Below are 13,687 nucleotides of genomic sequence, written 5' to 3'. Positions count from 1 at the left end.
CTCTGCGTGTAACTGAGCTAATAAGGAACTACTGTAGCGAACTAAAGACGCTGTAAGTGTACGAAGTGTAAGTAGTTGTAGCATTATCGTTAGGATACGGACTGGATTATCGAACTGTTATCAACATTGACTGGATTATCGAACTATAATTGGATTACTATACAGTTAAAGTATTTTATTAATTAAACGACTTTATTAAACGGATATTTACGCTCAGCTATCCGTAAAGTCGTAACAATATTATATGATGTCTCACAAGAAAAGTCATACCACTGTAACAAAGAACAAGAAGACTTGGACTAAAAATTTGGTGAGATTTCTAGAGTCACACAGAAGAAGAGGAAGCGTGGCTGTAGAAGAACATTCACTCGATGAAAAATCCAGAATACCACTTCAATTGCAGATCGTAGGAAGATACCAGTTTCTTGGAGCATATGTTAAAGGAAGAAAAGAACGAATAGACCAAATTTCTAAGGAAATTACAAAATTGTGGGACAATAAACTGAATTTTCCACGTGTGTCTGATCAAGTGATAAGAGCAAAGCTTATGAAGGTGCTGAAGGTCTATGATGAATGTGTCAAGCGTGGAAAATATGATGTTCTCAATGCATTATTTGACATCACGAAAGTGAATGGCCAGTGGTTATCCTCGGAAGATAAACGTCTATACCACCTACAAAAAGAAAGTAAAGGACAGGTGGGGTACTCAACAGGACAAGTGGCAAGTAAAGAAACCATTCACCCTTCCAAGAGAAGGAAAGTCCAGTCTGGAACAGCAATACCTTCCACATCACAAGTCCTGTCTACCACAGACAGTGGTACTGAATCTGAAAACTGCAAAAGTAAGAGTGAAGATGATGAAGACGACGACGGTGATAAAGACGATGATGAGGACACTCAGAAAAAAACTAGAAAGCGCTACAAAAGTAAATTTGCTGTAAGTATGGTTACATCAAGTGGAGTTTCCACAAAGAAAGCTGCTAAAATATGCAATGTATTATCACAACAAGGTATTGATATTCCAACTCCAAGTCAATCAGCAATTTACAAGTCCATATTCAAAGAGGCAGGTAAATTAAAAAAAGAAATGATACAACAACTTAAAATGGAACAGTGGTCCTTACACTTTGACGGCAAACGAATAGATGATAAGGAATATCAGGTAGTTGTACTTCAGAATGAAAGAACTGACGTGAAACTTGATGCACTGCGTTTAAAAGATGGCAAAGCTGAAACTGTTGCTGAAAAAATTGCCAAACTTATTGATGAATTCAATTTGTGGAATTCAATTAAGATGATCATTACTGATACAACAAATGTCAATACTGGGAAGAGAAATGGAGTTGTTGTGAAGTTGCAACGTATGTTTAAATTAAAGGGTGTCACAATGCCACAATTTATCGGTTGTCAGCATCACGTACTAGACAGGATTCTCCGTCTGGTGATGGACGAAGAACTTGGGGGTGATACCAAATCTCCAAACATTGAATACCCATTTGTGTCTGAACTGTTGAATAAGTATGATGAACTGAAGGATAAGTTTGTGAATGGAACTGTAGAAATTCTTGATAAATCAGGGTGGAGAGACGATATGAAGTTTTTGTACCATTTAACAAGAGTGTTTAGGTTCTATGAAGAACAAAGAAACTTCCCTCTGATTCACTTTCAGAACATTCCTAATATGAGCAATGCCAGATGGAACTCAAGAGCCATTCTCGCCATTCTGGCGTTCATTGTTATGCCTGAAGCGAGAAAGAATTTGGAGAAGGTTTGCAGGTTCATTTCATATGAGTGGGCAGAACATTGGTTTAGTAGTCAAAAGTACAATGACAATGACTTCAAGAATTTGAAGTCATTGTCATTGTACTTTTGACACACAGACAGTTATGTATATTGTTGTACTAGACGCTTTGATACTGTTAATTTTGTAATACTTGTATAATTATATATCACATAATGTTTTTTGTTATATCACAGTACATGTTGCATAAATAAATAAAATAACAACAGGAGTATGACTCTTACAACATCTTCAGCCTTTAATATTCATTTACTGTACAAAAGTGTACCTATTGAAAATTCGATTTTTTGGTTTTGGGGTGACCTTTTTTCAAAATATGTCAAAATGAAACATCTATTCGTTCTTTTTACATAAAAGTTCATTGAATTACGATACAGGCCTAGTAGGTTGCAAAAAAGTCATATCCCTAATATATATATATATATATATATATATATATATATATATATATATATATATATATATATATATATATATATATAGTAGTATATATATATACAGTAGTATATATATATACAGTATATATATATATATATATATATATATATATATATATACAGTAGTATATATATATATATATATATAAATATATATATATATATATATATATATATACAGTGGTATATATATATATATACAGTAGTATATATATATATATATACAGTAGTATATATATATATATACAGTAGTATATATATATATATATATATATATATATATATATATATATATATATATATATATAAAACATTTATATATATATATAACATATTTATAATATATATATATATATTTATATATATATATATATATATATATAATATAATATATTTATATATATGCATATACATATATGTGTATATTAATATATATATATATTAATATATATATATATATATATATATATATATATATATATATATATATATATATATGTGGTTTTCATAAATTTAGACGCATGTTTGAGAATAGAATTTTTTAGTTTTTTAACGATAAAACAATAACGAAAAAAGATTTCGGTTTAGTTTTTTTTCTATTTATTAGATAAATACATTTACAAAAAAATTTACAAAAAAAATACAAATACTAAGTAATAATTAGGTACAACTACATGGTATTAAAATAATAAGACAAAAAAAATAATTCATAAATTTAGACGCACGATTTATTAGGAGGCGTAATTTATGAACCAATCAATATTTTGTGTATCCGCCTTTTGCTTTAATACAACTAAGAACTCTTCTAGGCATAGACTCAACAAGTTTTTTGCATAACGCTTCAGGGACCCTATACCAGGTCTCCTTAAGGACGTCCTTCAGCTGGCCAAGTGTGGAAATTTGAACCTTTGCCAATTCACGGTCAATCCAAGCCCAAATATTTTCAATTGGGTTCAAATCAGGTGAGTATGGAGGCCACGGTATTGTCTTGATATTATTATCGTTGAACCACTCCTTTATATAGTATGCAGTATGTGCAGTAGCGCCATCTTGTTGAAGTTTCCATGGTTTATCATTGAGCATAAGCAGTTCAACTGATGGAATTGGGTTGTTTTCCAGTGCTTCTATGTATATTCTAGAGTTGATTCTTCCGGTGGATGTTTGGCACATACCAACACCTTTGTTATTGAAGCATGACCAGATTCCTATCGAGCCTCCTCCGCTTTTTACAGTCGGTTTTTCGTGAGCCATTCTTTTGACTGTTATGTTAGATTTGCGATTGATAAGCTCAAAGTTACTTCTGGTTCTTTCTTTGATGTGAGCAATAATTTGCCATCTTTTAACTTAAGTGATACGTCTTTTGCCCATTTTTTGCGTCGTTTTAGTGCAAAACTAACTTAACTTTTGTTTATTTATTAAATAATGATTAACTAATTCCAGGTAAGTCATATTTATATAAGGTTTTTTGACAAAATTAATAAATTTAGGCCTATTAATGAGAAATATGGGAAAAAAACTACTAATTAACTATCAATTAACAAGATATAAGACTTTTTTGATTGTGCGTCTAAATTTATGAATAAAAGAAAATCAGCTTATCAATTAACTTTTTTGTGTTAATTGGTATAGAATAAGTAATATATATATATATATATATATATATATATATATATATATATATATATATATATATATATATATATATATTTATATATATATATATATTTATATATATATATATATATATATATATATATATATATATATATATGTATATATATATACATATATTTATATATATATAAATATACATATATATATATACATGTTTATATATATATATATATATAAATATACAAATATATATATATATATATATATACACACACACACATATATATATATATATATATATATATATATATATATATATATATATATATATATATATATATATATATATGTATATACACATATGTGTATATTAATATAGTATTGACAGAAAGTTTGAAGAAGGTTATGAATTTATGCTGTAAAGTTTCAAATATTTTGATATTGTTTATTTTTTTGACTTCAATGAGTGTCTTTATGTTTTAGTTTATGTCTATATACTGATATACAGTATATTCTAAAAGAATAAATTAAGGCATTTTTCAGAATTTGCATGGAATTTCTGTTATCTTTTATATTTATACTAACAAATTGTCAAAATATGTAAACCAATTAATTAGTAAGCAACATTTTAACAGAGTATATTGTTATTACTGCAAATTTATTCTTTTCAAGGTAAACAACTTTATTCTTATATAACTTATATAACTATTTCCATTAAGTATTAAGTAGTTATAAATTAAATAACTTCTTTTTATTAAATTTTAACAACAAGTATTTTTATCTATAAACTTAAATTTTTTGGGACATATACACTATAATTATCACAAATTTTAACAAATCCTATCAACAAAAAAAATTAGTGTATGTGAGCTGTGCAAATATTTAAAAGTTACACCAAAGTTAGGGTAGCTTCTACCTAATGTAACTTTTATTGCTTAAATCAAGCTGAGCATTTTCCAAAGATGTTTTGTGAATACCATAATATGATAAATAAACTTAAGAAAAATAAATTGTAAGTTTTGTACTAAGCAACTGTGCACGTATTGTTAACACAAAATTAGTAAGTTTAGAACTTATGCCAAACTTATGCCAAATTTATGCTTACAAAAGTTTTATGAATCTACACCCTGATGCTCTTCTGAAATACTAAGAATATTTCCTAAATACCATTGAGCTTCATAAATGCAGGCCATATATGTTCCTGGTGTGCAACTTTGAATGCAAAAATCTAAATTCTGCATCTAGACCTTCATATAAGTGCAAACACCATTAAATGAAACTCTTTTCATTTTCAATGAGGTAATTGACAGTTATAAAACTGTGGTGGTTTTGTGTTCCATGTATTGTAGAAGGTGGTATCTCTCTATCCAATGAAGAATGGTATCTCTTTTCCAAATTAAAGTTTACAATATGTATTTTTAAAGAAATTTTATTAACAAAAATCAACAATTATGCAGCATACAACTCCTATTTGTAATCCTACAAATCATTAGTTGCAATAAGATTTTGTAATTGGCTATACTTGAAATTTTCTGTAATAGAAGCTTTACATTTTCATGGTACTGACAAAAACAAACTGACAATTGCAAACCAGAAGCACCACCCACATGAATGCACCACTTGGGTCTACGCTTACAAAATTTTTAAAACCCAACTTTAAGATAATTATTCCACTTCTTTTTTTTTTGTTATTTCTGACTTGTATTAAAGTTGTGAAGTCTAAAAATACTGATGATTTTGACCAACTATCTGCAATGAGTTTAAGAAATGTAATTTCAGATTTTAACAATATTTTTTCAAACTTTGACTTGATTTGAGTCATAATATTGTCATAATTTTTGTTTTTTTCAAACGTTTAGTCAAAGCAGTTTTAATTTCATCAAGTGTAGCTACTTCTACACCTAAAACATATCTTTTGTGTAACAGATCTTATGTTATTAACTTTACTTTTCTGTATGCAACTCTTTATTTTTTTTAAATAATTTTAAGGCATCCAAAAACTTGCAATACTTTAATTAAGATCTTTAAACATTATGATACTTTTGTATCATAATGTTTGCAATACAGTTTTTTTTGCAATCAGTGCAGATTTTTTTGACCAGGTGTTAAACCAAATTCTTTGGTTTAACACCTGGTCAAAAAAAGACTAATAACTCTAAGAGATTCTATAAAGTTTTATAAAGTTCTATTAAAATTCTATAAAGATAATTATTGTTTTATTGTTTATTTATTACCAAAGGTATTAGTTTAAATATTAAACTTACTTTTTTCACTTTTTTTGTGTACTTGTTCAATAATACTTTTGATGTTCATTCTTGTACTTCAACAAGTAACTAATAATTACAAATAACTTCCATGAATTTTACTTTGTTTCTCAACAAAAGAAGCATTTGTTTTGGTTTAGTTAGTTCTTTATAGCATTATTTTTTTCAGACTTTTTTGAATTTGCACTGATTTGCTAAAGATAGCATTGTTCATCCAACGCTTTACCAATTAAACAAGAAAATAGCTCAGGCATAATTTTCAAAACATGCTTTTTCTCATATAAATACAAAATTATAAAGTTTCAGCAAAATCTAAGATGATCCATGAGGAACCTAAAATTTGATCCATTTGACATTGAATGACCCCTAGATTAAACTTAAGGTTTGGTGCACAAAAGTACAGAATTTTTGTTATTGAACACAGCTAGGGTAGTTATGGGTAACAGGAAAAAGTGTGCTGTAGGGACAAAAAAAAAAAAGAAAGTAAAAACACAGGTTTTTTATTACATTATCATCAAATTGATTTTTACATTACTCAAATTCCCTCTAACTTCCTCTCAATCAACTTTTTTTAACTGCATGAAAGTGTTATATCCTAACTTTGAAAATTTGTAAAATGATATTTATAAACATTTTTTGAAACTTCAAACTGCAATAACTTTTGAGTCTGATTGTTATTCTCTAAAACAAGTGAAAATCAGTTATTAGCAGTTCGCAAAACATATTGTAGCAACAGTTTTTGGAGATAAATTTTGCTGATTAATTTGAATAAAATAAAACATTTTACTCTGAATATTATTGCAACCAAAATATTATTTAGATCAAAGTATGAGTTTTTTGATATTATAGATCAGTTTTTCAATTTTGATTTTAGATCAGTTGGATTAAGAAATTTGTGAGAATTTTTTCAGAATGTTTAAAGAAGAAAACAACTAAACAAATTAAAGCGTGAATTGGTTGATTTTCACTAGATTTGGCTCCTTTCAACTATTACCTTTTCAAAAACCTGAAACAGTATTTTTGTAGAAAGTTTTTTTTGTTAAACAAAAAAGCTATTGCAACTTTGGAATAGTTGTTTGTAGAGTTTCTGAAAAACAGAGATTGCAACTTTTATAAGACTACTATTTGTAAACAACTACAAGAGACAGAAGAGCTTTTAAAGTTAGCATTGAAAGTCTTTTTAAGTTTAGCATTGAAAGTCTAATAATCAAGACTATTTTAATTATTTTGCAAACATAATAATTTTAAAATGTTTTCAAGACCCTAAGAAGCAATAAACACTAATCAACATTGTTGATCAAGTTATTTTTAATTATTTTAATAAAATCAAGAGCAAATTCCCTCATTTTGGACATATATTTTATATATTTGGACATATATTATATCTTAGACTATTCTTGAATTTTTCAAGCTTCTTAAAAGATGGCTGCATTTTTAATCAATCCTGCCTCAGTGTACTTGTTATCTTGTTTTTTATGGTATTTGGCAGTTGCATTAAATGAAAATTTTGCAATGTTTAAAATGCTGTTTTTTAAATACAAAAAACAATTATATTACACAATAGGAATTATAAAATAAAGTAATACTAGTTACATACCACATTAATCTGGCTGCATTGACAAATATTTCTAAATACTCTATTCAAAAATACACTTTTTTAAGCGTTTTTAAGTCTAAAACTTCTGAATCATAAAGGTCTTTAATGTGCTAACTGTTCAGCACAGTTGATTTTTTTGCTTCTGAAAAAAAAACTTTTTGCCATGTTGTTCAACAATTTGAAGCAATTACTGTTTTTCCTCATCTGATTTAGTGAGAGATGAGTTGAATGATGATACCAGTGCAATTTCCCACTTGGTGCAGTCATTGACAACTTTCAAGGAAGAGACCACTGCTTTTGACTTTTGAAAAGATGGAGTTTGTTGTTTAAAGGATGGAGTTTGTTAGGTTATATGAAAAATATAAGTCATAAGAAAATTTGTAGAAAGCAAAAGAACATTAAAGAAGAGCAGCAATGACGAGGTCTCAAAATCTTTTAATATCACATTAGGAAGTACTGAAGAATCCTTTGTGCTGTGGATGCACTTTCTTTCTGATCATCAGAATATTTCTCCATGATTTGTCTCAAACAAGCAGCACATGTAAACATTGTTATTCCTTATTTTATCAAGATATATGTTTTTTCAAAATAATCATGAAAAAATATCTTGTCAACATTTTTAGCTGAAACTCGGAAAAATTGTGGCTGTTTTTCTCATCCACTGAGACATATTGACAAAAGAGCACCAGAGGAATGAGAACTGCTCTAGAGAACCGAAGATGTTCATCAATTATTTTCAATGAAGTCTGAGAAATGCAGGGAAAAACATCTTTATAATTAATAAGAAGCTTAGTAAAATTCAGATCATTTAGAAGTGCATCTGCTGGAATGGGACACTGAATCCAAGCTTTAATGTAAACTAAGATGCAAAGATAGCATATTCTGTAATTGATCTGTCTTCATGCTTAGTCAGCTTGAATTGATGACAGAAGAGATAAATTTTCATGATGTAGGTTATTTTAGACATCCACCTTGAATGGTAATAAGCTCCTGGAACATGAAAAACATACACAAAGGGGTGGGGTTGAGAAATTCCTACTCGGGTTGGTCATTTTTTTTTCATTTTCATTTTCAGAGATTGAGATTAAGTCAGTAGTTCATTGTAATCTTCACGTGACAAATATCTGGGTTTATCTTTCAATTGTAGGATATTTAAACAAAATATGAGTGCTTTTAATGGCTTGAGATTTTGCTCAAGTCGAATATTGTGGCATATACTGCCAAAAGTCGAACACCGTGGCATATACTGCCACAATGTAATATGCCAATTCTGCCTGTTTTTTTTTTTTGACTAAAATGTCTTATAGTGCCTCAATAGCAGCACATCTGGTCCAGTTGTACTACCCCTAAGTGCCTTTTTGAACACTTCTTCACATATCACCTCAAGTTTATGTTGTCTGCAAGCTAACCAAAGTAGCTTCTGACTCCATTTCCTTTTAAGAATGCACATGCTCCATTGATATTACCTGTTTTTGCCACAGTTGTATTGAACAACATGGCGGAGATCTTTTCTGTCAATCACCAATCCTTTAAGATATTTGCAGCCGCCTCTGATACAAGTTTCTCTGTTTCAGAGAAACTTGTTTCAAAGTTTAACTTTTGGCACATCTAAAAGCTTCTCAACCACTAATCCATTGACAAAGTTAGTGACATGATCTTTCTTCTCTGGACAACTATCTATTGCAGGAAGTAACTTCCCATCAAAATGGACTAGGAGTGGACCATCACCTCGGAAGCTTTCTTTGAAAATATCATAGCTTTTTTGGATTGGTGTTTTTCTGACTCTTTGCACGCTACAACTTGACAAAGCAATATCCTTTGCTTCTGCATCACTAACTCTTGTCACAGCAAAGATGCCTGTCTATCACTTATTTCAGTACAAACAAGAGCAGAGGCTACAAGTGGTAAAACAACATTGATAGCTTTTAAGCGATGTTATTTAGGCAGAATAGAAATTCGTTGCTGATGAAATCAGCAATTAAAAGAATTTGTTGTCTTCTTCCTCTATATACTTTATGACTGCTACAATGACTGCTGCTTGGTACCAAGAGTTCAGCATGGTTATGGATTACTGCAACATCTTTTCCCTTTTCTTTTAAGCAACCTATTCTTACATTTTTGAGCTCGCTGCTTTTTCTTTGCCAATTTTTTATCCTCAATTATCATTACCATTTTGAGTTCAGTTTGTTGAAATTTGTCTCTTTAATGTGTGTTAAACGCATTGACACTAAGTACCTTAGCACAGTAATAATATTAGTATCTCTATTATGACATATGCGCAACAAATTTCTCCCGGTGTTTTGATGTTTTTCTAAATTTTAAACTTTTTTAAATATTCTCTCCCTTCAGTTTGTTATAATATATAATTGTTATAGTATATAATATCTATAAAATGTTTTATTTTGCATTTTCAAAAATTGAAATTTAACTTTACATAATTTAAAATTTACTTAAATAAGATATTTGCATGCACTTTCGTTAACATTTTCTTCTAAAAAAAGTGCTGCAACTCTTTCTCGCCATTACCTTGGTTGCAATGGTTGTCAAATGTTCTGTGTCAAACACACTAATGGGCACTACTACTACAAATACTATTATTAAGTTCAGCATTAGTATAAAGATATACTTTATGTATATCATTTTTACATAAAGTATATCTTTATGATATATAAAGGTATACTTTATGTAAAAACCATTAAATTTAATTGAGGAAACTAATTAAATTTTATCCTTTTTAAAAAAACTACAAAAACACGACTTAACAAACTAGATTATTAAAAAAATCATTCTGAATGTTTTTATTTTTATTTTTTCACTATTTACATACATCTATTGACAGATTAGTAGATCATGCAAGGAGTGCTGCTACATCGACTGACAAATAGATAGAACATGGGAGGAGTGTTGCTACAATGATTTAAAAATAGGTAGAACATGTGTAGAGTGCTGCATCAACTGACAAATTTTTTTTTTTTAATTTTTTTTTTAATTCACCTCCTCAAGGCCGAGAAGGCCACTACAGATGAGGAGGCTGCTTATTTGTGGTATAACCCTCTCTCAACTCTTTAACTCCGAAACACGAAACTTGATGAACAAGGCCGATGCACGGAGAAACAAGTTGAGCGCGGTACTACCAGGGACATGGTGGGGATCGAATTCGGAACCTCTCGCTTATGAAGCGAGCGCTCTACCATTACACCACTACTGCATTACTAATTAGAACATGAAATTGGTGGTGCTACATCGACTTACAAATAGGTAGTACATGCAAGGAGTGCTGTTACATCGACTGAGGGTTAAATAAATAAAATTAAATAAAACTGAGGGTACATGCAATATATTGCATTACCCCTGCTGCTAATTAACCCCCTATATTATGACTTTGTGTTAAAGTAATAAATGCCACTAACATATCAGGTATACATTTATTTACATAAGTTTATTGTTCTGTTTATTTATTTTTTCAAAGATTTCTAAAAGGAAAATAAAATATATTACATTATTTAAATCTGAGTATAGTTAAATTGAAGTATGTCTTACCAGGACATACTTTGATCCAGTAATGCATCACTATTTTGAAGCTATACAAACTGTCAGTGGCAATGGTCAGGAAATATTACTAAAAATTTTAGCTATTAGATTTTGTTAATTTGATATCTCCACTACTAGGGACCCTTATATATATATCTCAACCACTAAGTCGGCATGGTACAAATATATTTTGCTAACTTTTATTTTAAAAATGTCCAATATTATCCAGACAGTTATAAACAAAGAAGAAATAATAGATGAATATAAAATATTAAATTTATTTTTAATGTAATAAATGTTCTTCATATGGAGATTTTTTCTTTCCTAACCCAAATCTTCAGTTGAAATATTTATTGAAGCTTGGTGATAGCTATTTTATCTTGTATATCTACAATACTGTTGCATTATTTTAGTAATTTTATTAGTTTCTGTTTAACTAAAAACTAATTTTAAATGTTTTTTTAAGATTGCTCATATAGCGCACCACTTGGAATGAGAAATGAATACATAAAAGCCGACCAACTTACAGCTTCATCAAAGTATAGTGAAAATTACAGTCCTTATAAGGGAAGACTAAATAACAAACAATGCTGGTGTTCATTGAATAATGGATTATCTGAATGGTATCAGGTAAAATAAGCAGTTTATTTATTATAAACACAAATTTTTTTTTTAATTTAATAATAAACTTAGAGCTGTTTTGAATGATTATAGATCCAGGAAAAAGATGTGGAGTTCTGTATTATGTTATTTTACTCTGAGTAAAATAATATTAGATATTATTTTATGACAACTGACATGATAATTTTCAGATGTAATTTTATGACAACTATGGATAATTTTTTAAGAAAAATTGTTTCTGTGCAATTATAAAAATATCTGTATTATATTCTTAGGTGCTTAATACACGGGAGGAGACATTTATTAAGTTTCTGAATTTTCCCACCAACCCCAAGTTTATTAAGACCCTGCCCTTAATTAATTTTAACTTACTATCAACAAAATAATATCTTAAAACTAAAAAAAAAATATCGGAAAATATATATACCAGTCTCTGATTAGAATAAAAACTTTCAGTGTAATAATGCTTTAAAAATTGCTGATCTTTAAAAAGTCTTGTAAGTATTGATTTGTCAAAAATTTGCTTTTTGTTTATTTCTCACCATAGTATAAAACTTAAATAAACATATTAAATACTATCGGAATTAGAATGAAACAGCTATTAAAAAATGCGCATTAAAAGTTTTATTCCTGTTCGGTAAAAAATTTATAAGAACTGGACTAAAATTTACACAACATCTCTTATTCCTTTATTGCCATTGATAATGGTCATATTTAATAAGTTTTGACAAAAAATAAATTTAATGAAAATATTCAATGATTTGCTTTCAAACAGTTTTAATGAAATGCTATTGTTTCCATTTACTCTATTTAAGTATAAAAGTTATTCATAAAATTCCTTATAAAATTTATATTTTTGTAACAATATTACTAAAGCCTAAAAACATTTTCAAATAAAGTATATTTATATTGAATGTATTTATAACAAAATATATTTACAATAAAATAAAAAATAAAGTGCAAATTCAATAAAATAGACTGAGTAAGGTAAAGTTAGGTTTAAACTATTTTGGTTTTTTAAGCAATTAAAGTAGTTACATGTCAAGCATTATATAAGAAAAATAAAAGGATGGAGAATACAATTTCAACTATTATTATTTTTTAACTATTATATTTACTATTATTACACTTTTATAATATACTGTTATTATAATTATTTGTTTTCTTCAAACTTTTTTTTTGTTTAGGTTCAATTTGAAAAGGTAACAACTGTTAGTGGTATTGCACTTCAAGGTGATGGAAATTCTTGGAAAAACTACATAAAAAAGTTTTCTTTATATTATTCTGTCACAAAATATGGTGGCTTAGTTCAATACCAGGTTTTGACATATTTTTTATTTAAAAGCAATTTTTAAATGAACAATTAATGTTAATTTATCTGTTTGATTTATATATTGTTATTAACAATTAATGTTAATTTAAATGTAATGTATTTTGTTATAGTAGTACATTGTTTTTCCATGCAACAGTTCAACTGAACTTGAATCTCTAAGCAAAACTGTACATTTTGTAAAATAACATATTTAAAGTATTCCATCTTTTCGAAATGGCTTAAATTAAAAATCTGTTTCTATAACTAAATTTGTTTATATCTAAAAACTGTTAAAAACTTCCATTGAATTACTCCATTTTAATTATTTCACATTAATAATTTTTAATTCATCCTAATGTTAATTTTTTGAGATTGAGTCCATACTAGTGATAGACTTAATGCTAATATAATGTTTGTTAATATAACCATACCATGTCACTTCATTTTTTAAAATTTGTTAGTTTATCATGCTTCAAGGATAATGTTGTGAATCTTTATAAAAAATATGAC

The 13,687-nt window shown here is 28.1% G+C and overlaps 1 protein-coding gene across 2 annotated transcripts in view; it reads left to right on the top strand.

Annotated features, from left to right (window-relative positions):
* LOC136088966 (receptor-type tyrosine-protein phosphatase S-like) overlaps positions 1-13,687 on the top strand; it is a 130,323-nt gene that overhangs the window by 31,156 nt on the left and 85,480 nt on the right. For both annotated transcript variants that reach the window (XM_065814256.1, XM_065814257.1), the window contains exons 2-3: positions 11,711-11,874; positions 13,053-13,184. In XM_065814256.1, the coding sequence (XP_065670328.1) occupies positions 11,711-11,874; positions 13,053-13,184 (296 nt within the window). The remainder of the gene's footprint in view (positions 1-11,710; positions 11,875-13,052; positions 13,185-13,687) is intronic.

This window comes from Hydra vulgaris, chromosome 12 (genome assembly GCF_038396675.1).
Source record: "Hydra vulgaris chromosome 12, alternate assembly HydraT2T_AEP".
Lineage (NCBI taxonomy): Eukaryota > Metazoa > Cnidaria > Hydrozoa > Anthoathecata > Hydridae > Hydra > Hydra vulgaris.
This window is presented reverse-complemented; position numbering and strand designations above follow the sequence as displayed.